The sequence below is a fragment of the Crassostrea angulata genome, chromosome 1 (genome assembly GCF_025612915.1).
Source record: "Crassostrea angulata isolate pt1a10 chromosome 1, ASM2561291v2, whole genome shotgun sequence".
Taxonomy (NCBI): Eukaryota; Metazoa; Mollusca; class Bivalvia; order Ostreida; family Ostreidae; genus Magallana; species Magallana angulata.
Window position 1 is genome coordinate 37,102,626 of NC_069111.1, and position 24,210 is coordinate 37,126,835.

The following is a 24,210-nucleotide window of genomic DNA, read 5'->3' on the forward strand; positions in this document are numbered from 1 at the left end:
TTACTCCAACTTCTCAATATTTCAATCTTTTCAAGGTAAATTCAGGAACTATTTTCTTTGCTGCGATAAAAAGTGCTGGGGGGCGGCTTAACCTCTACGATGCTATGTGCCTAATGGTTAGGTCTTACTTTGCAAAAGAAGTGTGTGTGTGTGTGTGTGGGGGGGGGGGGCTAAGACCCCCTAGCCCCCGCGGTTCCGACGCCTATGAATTTTAATTTAAAAAAAAAACCCACACACACCCGTGTTACGTGCCTGAATGCCTCGGTCTGTTTAGACTTTCAATTAGTCATATATCGAAAAATTCTACCCCTACTATATATGTGTATTTATATATAGTAGGGGTAGAATATTTCGATATATGACTTATTAAGCGACTGATTGATACAAATTCAGGTGCCTGTGCGGCCACAATACAACTCAGTGGAATCTAGCTGACTGTCCTTCTTCTTCAGAGCTAGCGAAGATGCAGACTGCTGTGCTATCGATGTTTGCAGTTTGCACACGTCACTGCATTTAACTTTCAAAATATCAATTTTATTTCGATCTGTTTATCATTGTTTTTATACGATGGGAAAGAAAGATAATTCTCTTTTGAATGGTTCTTTTAAATTTCCCGCCAATCTATCATTTTGACAAAATCATGTGATTTACCACGTGGATTTTTATCAGTTCAAAATGGCAGAAGGGTCAAATCGTGAGAATTATGTCAGTTTACCTAAAGAAAACAGTGGCTTCGGTGTGAACATAGGGCTAGAGATAAAAGGAGATATTGAAAATAGCTCAAGCACAGACATGTCAGCATCAGCGATGGAGATTGGACCATTTGTCAGTGCTGATGTTGATAAGCCGATGGATAACTCAAGTGTAACCACTGCAAATAATATTAATGAGGGTTTATGGCCGAAAGAGGCGGAGCGTGACGATTTATTATTTCATGATAGTGACAACGACCAAGAGTTTGTGTGGGACAGTTTGCGTGGTGGGACTATGCCAAAACTGAATTTACTAGAAGATATGCACGATGGAAATGCAAATAACTCGGTTCCACATGAGAATGACGGAGTTAAGAAGAAATCCTCTAGAGAAAGCGACAGGCTACTTTCCTCGTCCTCTGATGGTCTGTATAGTGAATATAATGCACAAGAACATGGTAGTGGTAATGGAACAGTGGTTCAAATGGACAATGATGAAAGTGAAGACCCAATGTGGCACTGTCACTTGGATTCCCCAGCTAAAGTTGACAGGGTAGCTAGGAATCAGCTTATTGCCATTAGTGTCATTTGTGTTATTTTCATGATTGGAGAAATTATAGGTGAGTTATGATTTAATGTATAAATGTTGATTTTTTTGTTTTAAGTACAGTTGTTGGATGCCTTGATTGATCAATTATTATATTCATTATAATGTTTACAAGTTAGTCACCCGATCAATTTAGATTATGACACTTGATTATTTATGTAGGTGCATGTAAATAATATTTGTTTTTATTAACAGATTTCAGTTTTACCTGTAAACAGGATTCATTAGGCACAATCCTTTATTCATCAAGTTGTTAACAGTTGATAATTATAGAAATCCTGTTAATGTTTTGTATAAAACTTTCATGGGGCAATATCCTTGTTCCCTAATTATACTACAATGTAGAGTAGTCTATATGCATTACGCTACCAAGCTGTTTTATTTCATTAACAAAAAAATTAAATGTAATTACATCTTCGACCAAATCAAATACAGACATGTATTGTATCAAGTTGTATTGCACATTTCAGGCGGTGTGTTCTCTCATAGTGTTGCCCTGTTTACTGATGTAGCTCACCTGGCCAGTGACCTAATTAGTTTCCTGATTAGTCTACTAGCTCTGTACCTGTCCACAAAACCAGCTTCAAAACGAATGTCCATGGGGTACTACAGAATAGGTAGGTCAAATGTGGGTGTACCTTGGAATAAATTAAAGGTACTCTTAAATTGTCATTGAAAGATGAATAATAAGTGTCCTCCACACACCTAAGAAAAGTTCTGCATACAAGCCCATTCTTCTCAATACTTAGAGATATGGATTTAAGTATGTGTTCGACTTGAAAATGACCCCGAAAAGCAATTTTTAGTGGAAAAAATCATCTTCTTAAAACTACTGCTCTTTGAATGTTTTAAATATGTTTTGTTTCATCTATGTCCTGTAATAATGAGAGTACTTATGATCGATGTTTGTGTTGCTGGAAAGTAGAGAACTCTGATGGAAGACCGCTTGAATTACCATCTGCATCCTGTAATGGATATTTCAGAAAACATTAAACATGTTAAATTACTGAATCCCATTTGTATGCCAGTGAAAGACCAGGTGATTCATTTACGGATGTTTATTTTAGAAAATGTGGGACCTTAGATAGAAATTGTTAAGATGGTGTGAGGATGGTGACTTGAGGACCACCATCCTCTTTATACACCTTGAGTTGTTGACTTTCTTCTCAATAGAAATTCATTTAAGTCATCTACACAACATATTTTACGTTAAATGTCCTTATTAATATGCACATGGAAAATAAATGGATCATGATGGCTTGCAAGTAGCCATTTGCAAACGTCATTGACCTCGTAAGAATTATTGGCATTGGTGATTGACCCACTTTCTTTATCTGGCCTAAGGTCATCATTTTTGGAAGTGTACATTTGTTTTATCATTATTTTAAGAAAATAGTTGATTCCTCTCTGTACAGGTGCTAGAAGCATTTTTCAATGTTCTAATGATATGGTGGATGATACATTTGTATCATCATGTATCATGATGATATTGCTTATGATCCATTAAATAGGGGTTTTAGTCAATATCCTAATATCCTAATAAATGTGATGATATGGCTGATGATACATATTATATATTTAATTATATTATGTGTGGTTTAGTTTTCTGTCTGAAAAAGTTCTAGGAGGACAGCTGCAGATCAGTAGCTCTCAGGCTGAAAAAATCGGATGGATGACCAGGGATGTACAGTTCCATATGTGTTAAAAAGTTGCAATTAAAGGCACACAAAAACTTGCTTTGGACTGATTAATCTCATTTTAATTCCAGCAAATTCAATGAAAATGATCAGTACCATTAAATTCTTGAGACAATTTACTCCTGATGTCGCTTTACTTGCTTACGAATTTCTTTAAAATACGGAAAATGAATTATGTTAAATTCAAGTGCAGACAAGAGTCGTCATTTTCTGATGTAAACAAACCACATCACTACACTTTATGGGCCTACTCATGGTGTATTGAATAATATGAGAGGCAAATAAAGTGACAATATCTGTACTTAAATCTCAGAGGAAATTTTAGGAATCGAATATTAACACAGAATGTGTTTGAATGTAAGATAATCTGCATCTGAAACCTTTTTTTGTGTGTGCCCAAATTGCAAGATTCTGAACTGTTGCACCCAGATTGTCCATCTAAAGTTTTCCAGAATTGGAGCTACAGGTAGGGTATCTGCAGCCAATAGAAGCACTGGGCTGCATTTTACAAAAGAACTTACATGTACTTCAGAGTCTTAAACATACTCTTTGATAAACAAAATTAATATATAACCATTTTTAAAAGCCATTATTGATTAAATTGCAACATTATTAGTTTGTGATTACATGTAATAAGGCAGCATTCATCAATTAACTTGTAAGTTCTTATGTAAAATGCAGCCCAGGTCATTATCGTGATATGAACATACATTAGTATATGTATTGTTTTCTGTCTGTAGAGGTTCTAGGAGCGTTGGTCAGTATCTTGATGATATGGCTGGTGACCGGAGTGTTGTGTTACACGGCCGCCAAGAGAATCATCACGGGAGACTACACTTCAGTAGAACCCACCTATATGCTGGCCACAGCTGTATCCGGTGTCATATTTAATGTTATGTAAGTATAGGTAAAAATAAACAAGGCTATACTGCTTTCTTTGGGTCAATCATGGACTGTTGAATTTGGGTTGGTTCACAGAAAGTTCCTGTGAATTGTGTGTCATTTATCCTGTATTTATATCAATGAATAATTTTGATTGGTTTAATTTATTTTTATGTAGACTTCCTATTAAATCTGCTAAAAACCATTATATTTCAAATTAAGGAAGTCATTACAAGCTATCAAATTCCTCCTGTAAACAGGTGAAAAGGAGTTCATGCTTTAGTTAGCCTCTAACCATGATGAGAGTGCTGTTGTCACCCATTAACTCTTAACTTTGACTACTTTTAAAGCATATCTTGAAAGAGTTTTGTGATTGTTTAAAATAAGAATTTTAAATGGGGGAGTGTATTATACATGTACACTAGTGCGTACTGCATTCAGCAAAATACGGTACATCAGATACTGGTACATAATGTGTTCTGGAGTTTTTATCGCTCAATATATCCACACTTGCTTACCTTATCATGAAAATGAGAAAGTGTGAAGGCCTGTTGATGATTAACATAATACATGCCTGAGTCCATGAAATTTTTCCAGGGAGGGGGTTCATTGACAAGGCTGATTTGGTTTGCTTTGGGTGGATGGGGGTGGGGGTCTGAGGCACAGAAGTTTGACATACATGTAGAAGAAAAATTGAATTTAAATTTTATGCATTCAAAACTTATTCCAATCGAATTGTCTTCACTTACAATTATTACTACTGAGCATTTTGTTGATCATTTTAAATTGTAAAACTCTGATGAATAAGTCTAATTTTGACATTGCGAAAAAAAAAATGAAGCAAATAAGCAATGCTCACAAACAGTGAAACAAATCTCTCCTGCTTGTTGGATGTTTTTATTCCATTTTTCAGAGTGCAAATGTACAAACTATACCTGCATGTACTAAATGCTTAAATTTCCAGGTGTCTTTGAAATGTGACCTTATCATGTACCTTTTGAAAGAGGAACTACCCTTCATGGAGCAATTATCCCATAAGGAAAGTTCTGATTTGTTTATTTAATGTATGATCCTAATGGACTCAAATTTGTAAATACAGATTATTGATGCTAGCTATAGAGGTTCATGAACAGCTGTTTCTATTTATCAATTTTTAGATCCTTTCTCTAATTTTGTATCTGTTTGATCAAATAATTATTAACATACATTTACATACATTTGTGTATCAAATTAAATCAATACCAGTTGATTCAGTTTTCATTTTTTCTGAATAAGTGCCTGACGTTGGGCTTATTAGTTTTAGATAGACTACTGAAATTTTTATGGCACGTTGAACTGAATTCATACAGCAAGTGTTTTGAAAGTCTTTTTCAAACAAGTTGAAAAGATAAAATAAACAGCTGTGATATTTATAAGATGCAGTATGCTGTTTTATTCTCATCCATTATGCTAATGAACCTAAAGGTTATATCACTATAGGTTATCATAGATGTTGCAGATACACATGAAGAGCTGGGCCCTGGTTAGTCATATGAGACCTTAACATTAAATTGTACATATACCCTGGTATGTTCCATGCAGCACTCCTTTGAATTGACATGAGGGTATTACATATATTACTTTAAATGTGTCCAATTTTTAAAATCTTTCAAGTATTCTATTACTCTTTCAGTATGGGTGTTGTTCTAATCTCCCAGAAATGTGGGTCGGCCACTTCCAATCTGAAATTTGGTCACTCCCATGGCCATGGACACTCCCATTCTCACGGACATTCCCACAATTCCCTGTCGGTCAGTAGCGACCGGCCAGACATTGCTTACCAGCCTCTCCTGAGTCCCGCCAGCCAGGAGGATCTGCTGGACTCTGGGGAGGGGGAGACAGAGAGTCCCGTCCACAAACACGATAACATTAACATCCGGGCAGCTTTCATACACGTGATAGGCGACATCATTCAGAGCCTAGGGGTTCTCATTGCTTCTCTAATCATCAAGTTTACAGTGAGTGAAACCACCATTTTAGCAAACCAAAGTTGTCTTTTACTTTATTATTATAGTAACTAAACTGTTTTGACATTTTATATATCCTGAATTATTCATGTATATGACATTCCTATTAAGGATCTGTTTTGAGCATTTGTCTTATGAATATCATATTTTTTTGAGATTCAACCAATATGTTTAGCTGATGTCTGAATTTAAGACTGAGTGTTGACAACTCTTTACCAGAAATGTCTCATGAAATCTACTTATTAAGGCTAAAATTGATATGTACAATTATTACTAATGCTTCATCTAAATTCTGGTCTTGCTGCAAATTAGACTAAGTACAACAAGTGAAAAGCTGTCAATGTGACAGCAAACCGGGTTTTCTTTAATGTGAACTGTATCCATAATCCATGTCAACCCGTATCCAGTGAAATGGAGTACCCTATATGCAACATTTTGCCAAAAAATGACTAAGTTCAAAAGCTAGTATTTTTTTCATAAATAATTAGAAATCAAAATCCTAGCAATATGCACACCTCTAATATATGTACAATTGATCTGCAAAAGAACAACTTCCTATCTTGAAAACTGTAGGAGGAGTTATCCGTACAATAAGGGTACCCTATATGCAGTATTTTGCCAAAAAATGACTAAGTTCAAAAGCTGGTATTTTTTCGATAAACTATCAGAAATCAAAATCCTAGCAATATGCACACCTCTGATATATGTACAGTTGATTTGCAAAAGAACAACTTCTTATCTTGAAAACTGTAGGAGGAGTTATCCGTACAATGAGGGTACCCTATATGCAATATTTTGCCAAAAAATGACTAAGTTCAGAAGCTGGTATTTTTTTGATAAATTATCAGAAATCAAAATCCTAGCAATATGCACACCTCTGATATATGTACAATTGATCTGCAAAAGAACAACTTCCTATCTTGAAAACTGTAGGAGGAGTTATCCGTACAATGAGGGTACCCTATATGCAATATTTTGCCAAAAAATGACTAAGTTCAGAAGCTGGTATTTTTTTGATAAATTATCAGAAATCAAAATCCTAGCAATATGCACACCTCTGATATATGTACAATTGATCTGCAAAAGAACAACTTCCTATCTTGAAAACTGTAGGAGGAGTTATCCGTACAATGAGGGTACCCTATAGGCAATATTTTGCCAAAAAATGACTAAGTTAAAAAACTGGTATTTTTTCGATAAATTATCAGAAATCAAAATCCTAGCAATATGCACACCTCTGATATATGTACAATTGATCTGCAAAAGAACAACTTCCTAACTTGAAAACTGTAGGAGGAGTTATCCGTACAATGAGGGTACCCTATATGCAATATTTTGCCAAAAAATGACTAAGTTCAAAAGCTGGTATTTTTTCGATAAAATATCAGAAATCAAAATCCTAGCAATATGCACACCTCTGATATATGTACAATTGTTCTGCAAAAGAACAACTTCCTATCTTGAAAACTGTAGGAGGAGTTATCCGTACAATGAGGGTATCCTATATGCAATATTTTGCCAAAAAATGACTAAGTTCAAAAGCTGGTATTTATTTGATTAATTATTAGAAATCAAAATCCTAGCAATATGCACACCTCTGATATATGTACAATTGATCTGCAAAAGAACAACTTCCTATCTTGAAAACTGTAGGAGGAGTTATCCGTACAATGAAGGTACCCTTTTGGCAGCCGCCCGCCCGCCCGCCCACCCGCCCGCCATTTTCACCATTTTAATAACCGGATTTTTCCGTTGGAAAACCCGGTTAAAAACATATGGTGATGTACATATTACATGTATGTACATTGTGTCAAATATATACGGTAGTTCACCAGAAAACATACAACAGGTGTTGCTGTGATCAATTTAATTTACTTCTTCACAAAACTCATTTCTCTGCTTTCATGACATTTATGTTAAAGTGGTGCGTCTTGAAACCTATAGGTTTGATCAAGCCCTCTTATAGATTAAAAAAAAAATTGAGCTTGAATGTTGAGCCTGATTGTTCTAAAAAAAACAATTTACATGCTTTTAAATTTAGTGTGTCTTCAGTTTATAGGTTCTGCAGGATTAAGTCTTATATGGGGGATTTAATTTATGTCTAATACCCTTGGTAATACATTAACAATTACTGTTAGGTATTGTTAACCTCCATAAAGTTGCCTGTTAGATGAGTACAATAAGGAAATAATACACGACAGAAATTTTGATGACCACTTTGGTTAGGTTTTTTTTTTACTATTGATAAATGTTGAATTTCCTGTTTATACGTGGAAACTATAATTATGATAACTGATTTGGATTATTTAGTTTCATTTTACAGATCATTCTGTATCCATCTTAAAAAAGTGTTTTCATAAAAAAATCTGACTGAAAAACCACAAAACTTGTTCAATGATTAACGCCCCAGTTAGGTGCCAGAGGGTTTTGGTGTGCTTTAAATTGCTTCAAGTACAGCATTTTCTATTCAAATTTATTCACACTAATAAAGGGACAACAGGAAAATAAATGATAATTGACTCTTTAGTTTGGATTTACAGAGTGCATCATACCCACTAGCAGACCCCATAGAGATTACCCCTGTTACATTACACTGTATTTATGCTAGCTACACGGTATAAAAATGGAATAGATAATAAACTTGAGTTGCAATAAAAAAAAAGAAGCAATGATCAGGGGTGAAGCAGACTTGATCATGTGATGCAGAGATCAGACTGTCTGTGGGTATACAGTAAAACACGCTTATAACGAAGTCCCAGGGACGGCCAATTTAACTTCGTTATAAGCGTAATTCGTTATATCCGTCAAGTTTACAACATGAAATAGAGACTTAGGGAATAAAATTCACTTCGCTGTAAGCGTCAATTCATTATAAGCGTGTTCGCTATAACCGTGTTTTACTGTATATGCATCCCGCCGCATGTACTGTAAATGTGTACTATTAACTTTTGTTTTGCTGTTTCTTAAATTTCAAAAATAACAAACGCATGGCTAGTCTCACATAATGATATCAGTAAACATGCATTGTTGAAACTGTTCATTGGTTTTCAAGGATGCTTTCTTCTAGCTTTGCATTTAAGTCATTTAGCCTCAATTCCTGTTACATGCAGTATTATTATACTATCATGTTAAATACTGAAATCTGATTAGTTTAGACGCAGTTGATATTCCGTTCTATTTACCCTCAGCCTTAGCAACACACTTGGCAACGGGTAACACAACGAATTCATTATTGTTACATGCGCGTAAATTATTCGTGTACGGTTCGCCGTAAAATTAACTTCATTTCTATATAAAAGCTGTAAAATTGTCTCTAAAATTAAGACATTCAGTATAATAAAATAAATAGTGCCTGTTTAGGAGGGTAACTGTTGAAATTGACACCCCTCGAAAACCATTGTCAACCTCCGCTTCGGGTCGGTTGACAATGGGTTTCTCGGGGTGTCAATTTCAACAGTTATCCTCCCAAACAGGCACTATTTATATAATGCTACATGTAATTACTGTACTTGAACAAACTTCAATCTTATTTGAATCATAAATAATATATTATGAAACAATTATTACAGATTTGATGCTAGATACAGAGCTGCAGGGCTTCAGGTGTTCTGCATTAACATCTGCTTTTGCAATGATTTTACACTGTTTTCATTATTGATTAGTGCTTTAATGTTTTGTTTTCCTTGGTTTGAGGCTATGCTTAGCCATACAACTATGCTTTTAGTCCGTATTTAGAGGAAATGTTACAAACTGCATGGTATGACTCATTTTAATTACAGGTAAAGATGAAATAAAAACCGCTTTTAGTTACTTTAATTTAGTTTTAGGGAAAATCAATGGTGAAAAATGAACTGGAGTGAAAAAATTTATCTTGCTATGTTGAAAAGATTTGAAAGAAAATTGATTTGAATACATGTAATTCTCATTAGGTAAAAGGCCAATTAAAACTGTTTAGAAATGAGTTTCACTTACAAAAGTGAATGCTTGTGGGTGTAATACATTTTGTATTTGTTTTTTTTTTTTTAAACACATCGGCTGAAGAATATGTATCATTTACACGCAAGTCTCCATTAGATGCACATGTATCTCCTATGTGGAGACAAAAATCTCCGTCAAAATATTTTTGTCTTCTCAATATCTTACAACTTACAGCTGTTAACTTTTGAGCATGCTGATTTTAGCAGAGCTTGGGAATATTTTTGTGAATTTAGCTTCATGCAGTGTCCTAAACCATTTGCTTCTTGGTTTTTGCAAAGCATAATGCTTTAAATATGAACTTAAAAATTATGTTCTGAAAGCAGCAAAATAGGCTGTCCTTGTGATTCAGCATTCATTGAGAAATTTAATTTAAAATGATGTAGATTATATAAAAGAGTTAAACATTAACTTTTAGTCATCTATATAGTTTAATTACTTATTTGTTTTCAAAGCATTTTCAAATATGGTGACTTTTCATCTTTGAGATTTTTGTACAATATGTCTTGATTTATTGCATGATTTTTTAAAAATTGTTCTAATTAGTAACACAATATGTTACATATTTCTGGTTAAAAATAGCAATTTAATCAGAAAAAAATGTGCATCCTGGAGGAAAAGTTGGAACAGATTGTACTGCCTCATGCTTTTTCTGGTATCTACCAGTACTTGATATTACCAGTTGAATAACTACCGGTATTAAAATAATGAAAACATTTTTAACTATTTTATCACATAAAATCTTAATCTTTATTTTTTCATGGAAAAAAGTGTATAAAAAAGATTTGTACGGGTTTATAACTGTAATGTGCCCTAAATCTCAGACAAATTGATGTGTTCAAAAAAGCTTTTTTAAAAATGAAATGTACGCATTCATATTGCAAAAGTGTAACAGCTTTACAGGTTTTTCTCATTTTGGGCAATGTTTGTTTGTGTTAATCAATCTATGTACCTTTGATGGGCCTGGCTTAAATTATTTAGCATGTAGCATCTTTGTTAATTATTAAACAAGATGTATCACTATTTGTATCCATCTAATTCTTAGCTAGGTCAGTCAGGCAGGGTGATTTTGTAGTACACAAGGAATTTAATCCATCACTGCAGACTACCGTATCTGTATCTATAAGCTGACATTGAAGTGACTTCTGTGTAGTACAATTGAGATGCTGTATATCTTGAAGGGAAATCTCTCAGAAATATAATACTTGTATATGTATTCACTGTAATTTTACATTAACAAACCATTTGTACTCTGTACATGTTTGGTACATTGACCAATCCAATCCAACCTAATGAATCCGTCAAACTCTCACCGCACTCCCTCACCCCCAGTAAAGATATCCATAATATCTATTATGGCAGATATTGGCAAAAGTTTGAGATCTACAAGCAGGTCTTTGATATTAATATACAAGGAAGTTTCAAGTTGTTATATTTAACCTTGATATTTCATTTGCTGTCTTGTTGTTGCAGGATGGAGATGAGTACAAGTTAGCGGACCCCATCTGTACATTTGTCTTCTCTATATTAGTCATCATCACCACAGTCAGGGTCCTGAGGGACACACTTCATGTTGTCATGGAGGGTAAGTGCATAGGCTTTACATGTACACTGAAGCTGTCAGCTGTTAATGAGTTGTCACTACTCTGTGTTACCTTCAGTAGCTCTATGTGTTTGCAACACTATGCCTATGTATGGACAATAAAACAGAGTAGTGTATATAGTGATGGTTCCTTGCTGGTCTATCTTTAACATAACAAACCACTGTCACAAGTGTCAGTTAACAAAATATTTTTCAGCTAGTTTTGAATTTTAAGTATCATCTTAAAAGTCATTTATTCAATCAAACAAATAAACCAAAGTTGCTGAATATATTTGGAATATTTTGAATGGGAATTAGTAAATCCATTCACAGTGGGTTTTTTTTACATTTGACTATGAATTTCAGCGGTGCCAAAAGACATGGACTACCATCAGATTTTGAATGACATTAAATCCATTCCTGGGGTAAAATCGGCCCATAGCTTGGCTCTGTGGGCTCTCACAGTGGACAAAAATGCTGTAACTGTACACATTTCAGTGGGTGAGTAAACATTGTGTCTGGTATTCAAAAAATTAAGGTTAGATATATTTGATATGAATGCAACAGTACATGCATTCAAGGTATTTGGATGTCCACATGTGTGTGTTTATAGTTTTAAAGAAGTAGTCAAAGGAAATTAATTTTTTGGGAACCAATATGGATTGACATTTTAGAAACTTGTTCATTTAGATACACAAATACTTGTATTTTGAAAATACAAATGTGTGTCGGTATTAGAGATGTTCAAGGAAATGAGAAAAAATTCTGGATTGGCAATATAGAAACTTATCCATTTTAATTTCAGATGGCTCAAATGATCATCAAGCAATTCTAGAAAGAACATCAAAGATGCTGCGAACAAAATACAAATTCATCTTTACAACGATACAAGTGGAGACTCACCAGTCTTCTATTATGGACTCCTGTCGACATTGTAGCATTCCAAATACTTAGCTCAGTACTTGTTCTGCAATAAGACTAAACAGCATTGTACATAAGCATTCCAAATGTATCCTTAAATGGTGGAAATATGTGTATCCATGGTACAGTTTAAATTGTGGGCCTTGACTTTCCACAACATAGGTTTATCAATACTAAACTTACCTCTGACTATTCTAAATAAGCTTTTAATTAATACATTGATGTGGATTCAGAAAGAGGACAAAGCATGATGTATGCTTTCAAACATTGACATGGATAAAATTACAAAATATTTACGATTTCTAAAAATGTTCGTAATCATTGCTTGTAGTATTTAGTTTATAAAATTCCTGAAAAAGGGTAAAAAAAATTGCTGAGTAACTTGGCTTGACTTGAACTCAAGCTATTCACATCACAAGCATACTCTTGGGACAACTTAGCTATGCAATATTTGTGACAAAATCTTATTCCATGTGTCAGAGTGGAGATGTCCCATTCCATAAGCTAGGTAGCTTTTCTCTGTTTTGGATGCAAGAGTCAATGCAAAGCACTTAATTATATTGACAAATTAATTTGATACCTTTAGACATATTGCTAGTATATTTACAGTTGATAGTTTCTGGTAACCAAGAGTTTGCTCCTGGTTGGGCACATTGCTGCCATTATGGTATAAGATGGTAATTTTGTATTGATGTTGAATTTAGAAAGGTAGCTATATGTATATGCTTATGGATCTGTTATTTCTAATAGCTAAAACAATCCCCCTTTTTTAATTAACCTCTCTTTGCCTGAGAGAATCCATATGTTTTATTGATTGAAGGTGCTGTGATATTATGTTCAATCAAACTAAGTGATATTCATTTCATGTTGTCTTCCATGGTGAATGTTCACAATATTGTGTGTTGAATGTTAAAATGTTCAGGTAGCCTATATGTCATACAGTAATGGTTTCTACAATTATTAATTGAACTTTGGCAAACTTCCTTTAGACTGTGCAACTAAGAGGTCAAGACATTTGTAACCCATTTATCTGTTTTCTTAAAGCCTGAAAAATTTTGGCTGTAGAAGATATGACATATTTCTCCTTCACAAAGGTTTTTTTGCATTTCTTTTCTAAGAAGTTTTATCGGTAATTTCTGTACATATATACAAATGTATGTTTTAATTTTTAAGTGAGAAATTAAAGACTAACTGAAAAAATGCAATTATTTTATTGCGTACTCAAGAATCTAAAGCAGTAATGCTTTTCGGATTGCTTGAAACCTGCATATATATATATAAAGAATTTATTTTTATGTTATTTGTTGTTTGTTGGATGGTCGTAACACACGTTACAATCCACTTTCTTATGGAGGTTTATAAATCCAGAAGGTTTAATTCAGGTTGTTTTTTTTTCTAAATATTTTTAATTTTTTCACAATGAATTAAGGATCTTGCACAGCTAGTGAGGAATGACAGCTGATTTTTTGTGGGTTTTTTTTCTCCTTTGAATAAATTCATTAAAAATGAGTTTTAATGATTTGATGTATAAACTGCATGTTTTGGTTATTATGCTTTTTGTTCATAAATCCAAGGACATGTTCTTTGTCAGGGGGTGTCTATATACATGTGATATTGATTGTCCATTTATTGTGCCATTTAACACCCCCCCCCCCCCCCTTAAAACAAGCAAATCATAAGTTTGAACCACCTAATACTTTTGTTCATATTTTCTGATATAAATTGATCTAAAAACATAATTTCTATCATAAATTTCATATTTTTTTGGCCTATTTGACTTATATACCTATTATACATCATGTTATATATCAAAATGATGAAATTTTTTCAAGGTGTATTGATCGGGCCATCTTATTCTGACAACCTTTTTTTCTCTTTTTTGACTTTATGATGCATATAATTTTACAATACATAGGAATGTTGATTTTGATAACTGTAGACAGTCCGACAACGTGCTCCTGTCACAGTCTCGGGATATAAAGTTGTTAGAATATAATTCTATTTTTTTAATTGATTTATCAATCATGTTATATATGATAACTTGTGCTCAATTAATTTTTTTTTTTTTTGCTTTTTTTTCAGAGAATATGTATATGTACTATTTTATAAATATGGTAATAAAGAAATATCCCAGCCTTTTTTTCATAAATTATTGAGAAATGGCTTTATATTCTGTAGATGACCAGGGTTTGATACATTTTTTTCTTGTTAAAATTTTCACAAATCCTTGAGTGAAGAGATTACAAGATTGAACATGTACACTAATAATGGCCCATTGCTAAGCAATAGAAGGGACATCACTGAAATACTGTATGTTGCAGATACATGTATTATTAGCCATATGGTTAGTAGCTGGTGTAATGAGTTAAATTTTTATGCTGGTCAATAAAATCCATACGTCCGATCCTAACCTTAATAAAAAGCTTAATCCCATATGGAATTTGCTGACCATGTATAAACCATATATTAGGTAATCTACAAACCATGTGTAATTTACTTATGTTATTTTATCAAATTAAATTTAGTTATAGTCGTGTACTTAATTGCATTTGATGAATTAAAATTCACGAAAAGACACGTGTAATGAATACCTTGATACCGACAGCCTTTATATTTAAATGGCATATCGTTAATGAAATAAAAACTTTTTATATAATTTGGGTTGGAGCAATTTACGCTTTTTCAAAATCGCAGATTATAAAGCGTAAACTGCCCCAACCCAGGTTATACTCGTATAACTTGGGTAGATATTGAGTTCATTTCTTAAATAACAACGTTACATGCAAGTTTCATAGTGCGTACAAAACCAAAATAAAACTAGGTCCTGATGTCGTGATATTCAAAGAAGGAGAGTTATGTTTTACATTTTGTACTTAATGTGTATGGAGTATCGAAGGTTTTACTCTATCCAATAATTTTCTAACAAATAAGGAGGATGGAGGATATATGTACATGTATGTACTAGTATTTAGTCGTAAACGGATTTTGTCTTTGAAGGTATATGTATATATGCGGACGAGTAATAAGATGTGTCATATTGTAAATTTTGAATTTGCTGGGTGGCAGTAAATACAAAATTTACAAATGTAAATTTTGTATTTACTGTCACCTTGTAGATTTAAAGTTTACAACATTCATTCAATCATTCATAAATTTGGGACAAAGTCATCGCACTTTCAACTGATTTTTTTTTTTTTCAAAGTGCAATGATATGGTCAATATTAAGAAACTTTGAAACAAATTTTGTGCAGAGTCCAGTCGAAATTGGGAAGATCCGCAAATCTGATATACTATAGTAGTTTAGCTCGATGGTACATTGACAAGAGAACGCGATATTTTTAGCTATCCTGAATAGCAATTTTGTGCGTTAAGTGTGTTGATATTGAAACACATTCGACCTCAACGCACTTTAAAATTTGTGTGTTGAAAGGCCTAAAATTTAATGCACTTTGAAAATCATTTTCAAGTTGTTTTGATTTTGACCCCAATTTAAAGCACTTGGAATAAAAATTCAAAGTTCGTTGCCACAGTGCACATTGATTTAATCATAAAATGCAATTTCAAATGAATTTTTTTCTATTATATTTTTTAAAAATAAGATAATACAATTTTGAGAAAGCAAGATTTCTAACTATTATCAGTTTGAATATTTAAAACAAAAATAAAGTATTTTTTTGTGTATCGAACCTTCAACACAAAATGTTTATTTTATAAAATTACCTAAAGCCTGGTTCTCTAATCACAGAGCCATTTCAGCAGCTGATATTAGACAATGACAAAAAAAATGGAGCACAGGCCCACTCCTAAATATAAAAGGTATTATTTAAGAATTCTAAAAAATGGCCCTTTAGTTTTTGAAAATGTTGGCACGTAACGTTATACGTACATGTTTATTATTTTTGTATTTACGCCCAGTATTTTTTTTACCAGAAAAGTCAGAATTTTAACACAGAATTATTGATTTTAAAATATCATCTGAAAACAAAATTAATCAATTTCATGAATTTCAAATTTTTAATATTAAAAAAGAAAATCGAATGTGGCAGAATGTTTTTATTTAATATGTTTTACGGTGCGACCGTTGGGGCGAGCACAGCATGTGATCAAACAATGAATTATAATAAATTAATAAAATAAAATTAACAACGTGAAATTTGAATGCCAAAAAATAAAACATACCTATTTTTCAGTAAATTTTCATTATTCATAGTTTATAAGATTTGTTATAATTTATTTATTAATATATAGAACAATAGTTTAATCTCAGATACAATGTTGTTAAATAATAAAGATTTTAATATTTAAATATTCATTGCACTGCATCTCCTCTTTTAAAGTTTAATTTTATTTTTAATTTACGCTTAAAAATATTTGCTTATAATGTTAAAAGAACATGGTGTTGTCCCCCCCCCCCCCCTCCGCATGTAATAAATGGAAGTGAAAATAAAGAAACCATTGAACTGCTAAAGAGCTGAAGGATTAGAATTTTCATGATTTATTTTTCTTTTTGCTTGCAAAGATTTTTTGGATGAGGCTGCCATCCACCCACCCACCCCCTTTAAAAAAAAAGGCAGAAATGTCCTTATTCGTCAGCTGTTCTTTATCTTAGCCTTTGCAAGATTTTAAGAGGATTTTGGTCTTTTCAGCAGATTTACAATAACTTCAATTAGAGTAATTTCCCCTTATCAGTGCTTATTGTGACGTCAAAGCTGACGTTGGTTGAGTGTCGTCTTACTCTTTAAAACTCCCCTGAGAAATAAAAGTATGCGAAGTATACTGTTTTATTAACTTAAAAAGCATGATGTTCTTAAAATTACACATCTTATAAGCTTTTCAAAGGTTTTACTTTGATTCTCGGGAGAACGTGATGTTGGAACGTGAGGTTGGAAACCATTGGTACTATGAATTGTGGGTCAAAATTTACTGACTCCGAAAAAATATATCGGATCAATGTGTAAACGTTTGTGACGTCACACGATTATTTTTGATTGAAAGTGTACTGAGGTGAACTTTAGAGGTAACATTGACTGTATGTCGCTTACATCGTTATTGTTTTTACTGTCTAAATTTGTCTTGCTGATTCTCGTGAGAGTGTGAAGTGATAAAAATTGCCATGATTACAAGGAACTACTGGGACGATTAAAACGATGCATTACTGGTCCGATTTACTGACGCCAAAAAAATCCGTTGAATGAATGTGCAACTAGTCCGAATTTTCTATTCACACATGCCTTGCCGGTAGAGCTCGCTTCGCGCCGGCGCTGCGCGCCGGCGAGCTGCGCTCGCTATTAGATGTCTCTATAACGCATATCGTATGGATATTTCCCGAAATTGTGTAAATCAAATCAAATACAAACATTGAAAAAATTATCAACGCTAAGTTAATATGATAATTCTATTTTAGCTTATCTAACGTTACAGTATATCGGCGTGTACTTTGTTTACGTAACGAATGATCTCGAGAACGTGTTATCTACCGAATACATCCTGTCGTGAATGAAAACATTGGTCATGATTGGATTGGGGTTGGACTTTTAACCGTTTAATGATCATGGGGTTATGACCAATCAACAAATTGTTTTCTAACATAAAGACAAACAATGTTTCCAGCTACTGAATCAAACAATGTTGGAGCATGCACCAAAAGAAAACTTGCCTTTACTTTCGTCGATATATGCATTGTAGGACTGGGTAAGTACACAGAGAAAATTCGAAAATCTGTTATTGATTCATTTCCGTGAACGACTTTATCGTTGTTTACTTACCTTAGAACTTTGCTACTCATAAAAAGGGAATTCTAAGATATAAGTATTATAGTTGTTGCCCTTTAGTAGAAAAAAATCCATTATTTATAATAAAATTTTACTTGAAGTTGGCAAAAATTTGAAATTGAAAGTAGCCTAACTTATATACTGAATTATCGAATGTGTCTTATGTGATGCAATTCAACCAAACAAATCAGGGATTATTTTACTTTAAGAAGTTAACATAGTGTTTTCATATTTCAGCTGCATTGCCTTTGCTAATATTCAAAGTGTCAGTTACCCCATACATGAGAGGATTTTATTGCGAAGATGACAGCATCAAATACCCATTCAAAAACTCCACTATAACATCAACAGCCCTCTACACCATTGGATTTGTTGTCAACCTTATACTGGTAAAACTAGAAGATATTTAAAACAATTGAATTGGTATAGAACATATTTAACACAAACCTGTGTATAGATTTTTTCCACAGGCACTTGATGTTAAAAATATGTTTTATATAATAAGAGTATTCCCTGTTATATTTAATAATACTACAGGGAATAGTCTCATTATATAAAGATATATAGAGAATAATACATACCCTTTTTGATATCACAGACAGTATCAGCCCGAGACTCCAATATCAACACGGGGGCCAAGGCCTGAGGGATGATATTGGTGGAGGGCTGATACTAGCTGTGATATGGAAAAGGGTATCTATTATTATATCTTTTATATACTTAGTAATAAAATAAAATTTAAAAAAAACATCAATTGAAACAAATTGATTTTAAATATTGTTTGAAAGTAGTCTGTACATGTATTAAATAAAGATACGAGATCTAATATTTTAAGACATTTGCTAGCATTTGAAGTTTTCAACTGCACTTAAAAAAGTCCACTGTAACAAATGGTCTGAATTATTTTTGTCTGTAAACATGCGCAAATGCCGAACGAAAAAAGGCAGAGGAGTTCCGCAAGGGGTGTGATACAGATCCATATCAGCCCTACAGAGCTGATGACCTGTATCAGCCCCGGAGGACGATACAAGTTTTGTGATGTCATCTGTATCACATATGCAAAAAAACATGTATTTATTACTATATATGTAATAAATATTGATAACATTAGGTGCCTGTAATTTTTTTCTGATATTAATCTGAGTTGTGTTTACAACAAGCTAGCTAGGTTAGGATGTACAGACCCCTTCGTGATAACTGTTGTGCTGCTCTCTTGCAAGCCAAATTGATACAGTAACTGTGGTTTCATCAATATTCGTTGAATACCAATTTTCGTGGATTTTGTTCTTAAGTTTATCCATGAAATTAATTGTTCATTGAAGTGCAATTTCTACTAATAATTTGTATTGAAAAAATCATTGGCCACGAATTTAAGTATCCTTGAAACCATGATTTTCACTTTATCCATGAAAATTGATACCCTTGAATATTAATGAAACCACAGTATACTTGCCGAAGTTTTTTACAAGTATAAATTTTACAAACATTTGCACTTCAGATGGGAAAAAAAAAAAGATTTTGGTAGTTTTATCAGTCATTTTTGTTATACCAACTAGTAAAACATGCTCCTATTTTCTTTACAGATTTGCCTTTTTGAATTTATTCATTACCTTTATGGTAGCAGTTTTGGGTCTAGTAATGCCAACCCCTCATCAGAGAGTACCACAAGTTACACAGAGAGCTCCCAAGTCAGTTATCCTGATTCCACAAGGCGTAAAATCTACCAGTACTTCTATAATGTCTACCGAGTGTTTCTCCCGTTTGTGTTTGGTGCGGTTGTCGAACATTTAACGACCGACATCGGGAAATACAGCATTGGCAGACTGCGCCCCCACTTCCTGTCTGTGTGTAAGCCAGATACTGCTCAGTATGACTGTACCTCTGGATACATTACTGCAGATGTCTGCACAGGGGACCAGTCCCTCATTCGGGAAGCTAGGTTAGAATTTCTTAAAAACTGTTTATAATTTTACTTTATTATTGTTGAATTTAAGATTCAAGAACTGTTAATTCCTGCTATAGATTTGTCTTTGATTTTAAAATTTCTAGAAAAATTTACAGAATTTTATTACTAGTATGTACTGGTATGTGCAAATGTGAGGTTCATTTTTGTGTTGTAGGCTATCCTTTCCATCAGGCCATGCATCATTTTCTTCATATTCAATGATATTTGCCATTGTGAGTATATATTGAGTCAATAGTAATCCAGTTCACTTAGATTTCAGTTTTTGCAATTGACTAACAGTTTTCAACAGAGTTTGAGTAGTTGCATCAACAAAATGCAACACATTTGTCAGTGTTTTGCACCAATTCAAAATGTAACAGAGACACTTTTTGCCTCTTCTGGGTTTTGAACCCTTGTCCTCTGGCATGCCAGTCCAGCACTGTATTGATCGAGCTAAATGGTTAACCCACTAGCCAGAGCTAGTAGGAATGCCATATATCTGACTCTATCACAAAAACAAATAGTTCTATTATATAAAAGCTGTATTTACTTTTTCATTCAAAAATGTTTTCAGTATGAATTCTTTTATAAATTTCAGTTATATGTCCAGGCTCGCTTGCAGTGGAGATCAGTCCGTCTTCTGCGGCCATTAGTGCAGCTGGTTTTGTTTTACATGGCCTTCTATACGTGTTTGTCTCGGGTGTCTGACTACAAGCATCACTGGAGCGATGTATTAGCTGGGGCTATCATAGGGTTTCTGACGGCAGTGCTAGTGGTAAGTTACCATGAAAATCTTAAAAGCTGAAATACTGCTAAAATAAAATAAAAGATACTTGGTTCTTCAGAAAAGTTTTAAAGTTTTTAAATACATGTATTGAAACAATGTGAGCATAACTTGCATGTATGAAATGAGTGTATGTGAATGAACTCTTTTACAGGTGTTTAAAGTCTCTGATCTTTTTGAGACTAAGCCCAAAAAAGCAAAACCTGCTGCCCCTGTCATTCAGAACATGTCGGTACAAAACCCTGAACATGCCATAATGGGTCTGCAGCACTTCACAGAAACCCCTGCCCCACCCCCAGGGCGATCTGATTCCCACCCTCACTACCACTCCCAGAGCAAAGGATATTGCAACTCTCACTTTACTGAGGATGATTATGATGACGGATACTACACAGGAGGATCCAGGCAGAGAAATGGAGGACCACAAAAATACCCCGGGAATGACATCAACACAGAGAGGCCAATATCTACACAGGTGTATTATATTGATGCTTCAGATAATGCAGAAAGGGAGAGGAAGCCAACTTTTTCCAAAATGACTACCCAGTTATGAAGTTGCTTTAACAAGTGTTGGTGATTCTTTGAATTTACTTGTTTTGTCCTTTGATAATCAAAAAATGAATTCATTGGCATATTCTAAAAACTTTCCTTAAAAAATAATTTCCGATTAAAACCCCCATTGACCTTCTCCTGTCACCTTCAAAGGAGTGGAGGAGGTTTTAAACAGACTTATGAAATAAGTACCAAAACATACCATATAGTCATAAGGGTGCTGTATAATAAATCTGACAAATATAAAACATCAAGAAATAAGTTTTGACCTTGTATATATGTGTATTGTTGAAATATATGTAATTTTACTAAATGAGCCAAAAATACATGTCAAAATTAAATGTTTCCAGCATTACCAAGTACAGTTGAACTTCGGTATCTCGAACACCGATATCTCGAATACAATGGATATGTTGAAGGGATTTTTAAGTCCCAAACACATAAACTTTAAGTATTTTACCCTTGATATCTTGAATACTCGGATATCCCGAAATTTTTAACCAGTCCTTTCTACATGTATTTCGGGATAACGAGGTTTGACTGTATACATATCGTACGTACTTCCTATACATAATTTTAATTTCTCACAATCGCAGTTTAATTGTAATCATTGTGCAGTTGAGTATAAAAATTTATCCTTATATGTATTTTTAAAATCAAATTTATTAATTAATCTTATTGGATGTAAAAATGTCCCATCTACCATATTGGGGGATAAAGTTTTAGTGTTTTTTTTCTCAGCACATACATGTAGTAAAAAGAAGAAAACATTATAAATGTAGTGGTTTTAATTTTTATACATTTAAACATAGTCAAAAACTTTTCCGGCTAGTGTATCAAACCAATTTTAAAAGTACCAGCCTTTTATAAGTTATGACTCATGCATGATAAACTGCAAGTAATTTCAATTCCAGGACATTTAAAGTTACAACTGTGATGGTTTTCATGTTAAAATTGGAAAGGGTGTAGGTTTTCTACAGTGGGGTAAAAATGACAGCATTTACAATGTGTTTTATTTTGTGGGAAAATAATAAATAGTACTTAAAGGGGCATGGTCACGATTTTGGTCAAAAAATATTTTTCCGATTTTAATGTGTACAGTGCTTCAGTAATGCATTTTCAGTAGGCAACCAAAATTTGAGTGTCATTTCTTGAGTTATAAGCGAGTTACAGAGCTTACAATTTTTCGCTATGTAAACAAAGCTTTTGTTTACATTTTGAAAGTTGAAGTGAAAATTCCCGTTTTAGACCTACAGTGAATGTGTTAATCGTTAGGAACTGTTTATTTATGCTTAAAATGAATAAGAAAATGAACAAATCACCTTGAAAAAGAATTTTTACTGGTATATTGAACCTTTGTAAACAAAAACAGGGCACAAGCCTTGTTTACATGACGAAGAATTGTGAGCCCTGTATCTTGCTGATAACTCATCGACTGGCACCCAAATTTCATTTGATCATTAGGAATGCATTTCCAAAACATTGTAAATAATAAAAACAGGAAAAAAAAATTTGACCGAAATCGTGACCATGCCCCTTTAAAGATATTATAACCACGATGCAAATTTTCCTATCTACAGTATGTATTAAAAGTCTAAACAAAATTAGGACTTTTCTGTCTCAATTGTTAAAAATTGGAATTAAATATAGACAAATTCCCAGGAGCTTGTACAACTAAGGTAATGGAGGCCTATGTTTATTTTAGGTTTTTTAAAGGTTTTAAAAATGCTTTTCCATGAATTAATACTTAATGTTATTTTTCACAGTTTATTGAGATTGTACGGATTTGTACCTTTCAAATCTATGGAAATTTAGTCCTAATAAATTCATTGACAAATAATTCTACAGTATTATGAAGCAATTTCTAATTGTTTACCCGGTTATTACAGTAACTAATGGTATACTTTCATTCATCTCATGACATTTTTATTTCTGATATGCAATGCTTATACCAGGTATGTACACAAATATATATATTGTATCTATTTGTACAAATATGTGTACACTAAATAATGCATATTGGAAGTTTTGATTGCAACATTTAATAACCAAGATTTTATATTCAATCACTAACATTCCTTAAAGCTTGGTGACCAACTTCTGACATCATTCCTATTTCCATATCCACATTGAGAATGAGAGTTTACTTCTAGTCATTTCCAAGAGAAGTATGTTCCATTTTTTATGTCTTTACTACATCATATCAAGCATTATTGTACATTTACATTTGTAATACTAGTGCAAGGTTAGTCTTTCAGTCTGTCTTATTTAGACCACTTATATTTCATCACCGTGTGATATGTCTATGATTGTGTTTAGATTTCATGAATTTAATGGCAGCATGCGATAATATTCGTTGTATTAATCTTTGATTTTTGTACTTTGTATTAAGTGTATATTAAAAAGTTAATTTCAATTTATTGTCTTAATTTGTAGCATGAAAATTGGTACAATGTACCTATACCCACCCTACCTTCTTTCTAGTAAAAAAAGAAAATTTAAAGAATGTGAAATTCACCAATGTATTTAAAGAATGGCCGGAGAGCTTTCTTTGGAGATTCATGTGAACCATGAAATTACTCAACATACTCATATTGAATTCTATTTCAACAAGAACAGTTATTCAAAAAGTACAATTATTTTTATTTTTCTCGGTATTAAAACACAATGCAGATTGATACTCCTGTCAAGATGTAGGAAAAAGTCAATCCTTTTAGAAAAAGATTTGCAAATCAAATAGCAAAAAGATAACGACATTTAATGTCCTTAAACATCAGAATACATGTCCATGTAATG

The 24,210-nt window shown here is 33.2% G+C and overlaps 2 protein-coding genes across 2 annotated transcripts; both read left to right on the plus strand.

The window, feature by feature from the left end:
• The first annotated feature begins 638 nt into the window (after positions 1-638).
• On the plus strand, positions 639-14,937 carry LOC128191074 (zinc transporter 2-like). The gene is made up of 7 exons (XM_052863202.1): positions 639-1,312; positions 1,770-1,916; positions 3,737-3,893; positions 5,551-5,875; positions 11,333-11,444; positions 11,808-11,942; positions 12,247-14,937. Exons 1-7 carry the CDS (start codon positions 676-678, stop codon positions 12,393-12,395), a joined length of 1,662 nt encoding a protein of 553 aa, XP_052719162.1. The 5' UTR covers positions 639-675; the 3' UTR covers positions 12,396-14,937.
• Positions 14,938-17,705: 2,768 nt separating this feature from the next.
• Positions 17,706-23,830, plus strand: LOC128177099 (phospholipid phosphatase 2-like). Its single transcript, XM_052843652.1, has 6 exons — positions 17,706-18,053; positions 18,371-18,522; positions 19,717-20,072; positions 20,254-20,311; positions 20,677-20,853; positions 21,017-23,830. The coding sequence occupies exons 1-6, from the start codon at positions 17,963-17,965 to the stop codon at positions 21,413-21,415; spliced, it is 1,233 nt and encodes a 410-aa protein (XP_052699612.1). The 5' UTR covers positions 17,706-17,962; the 3' UTR covers positions 21,416-23,830.
• Positions 23,831-24,210: the final 380 nt, after the last annotated feature.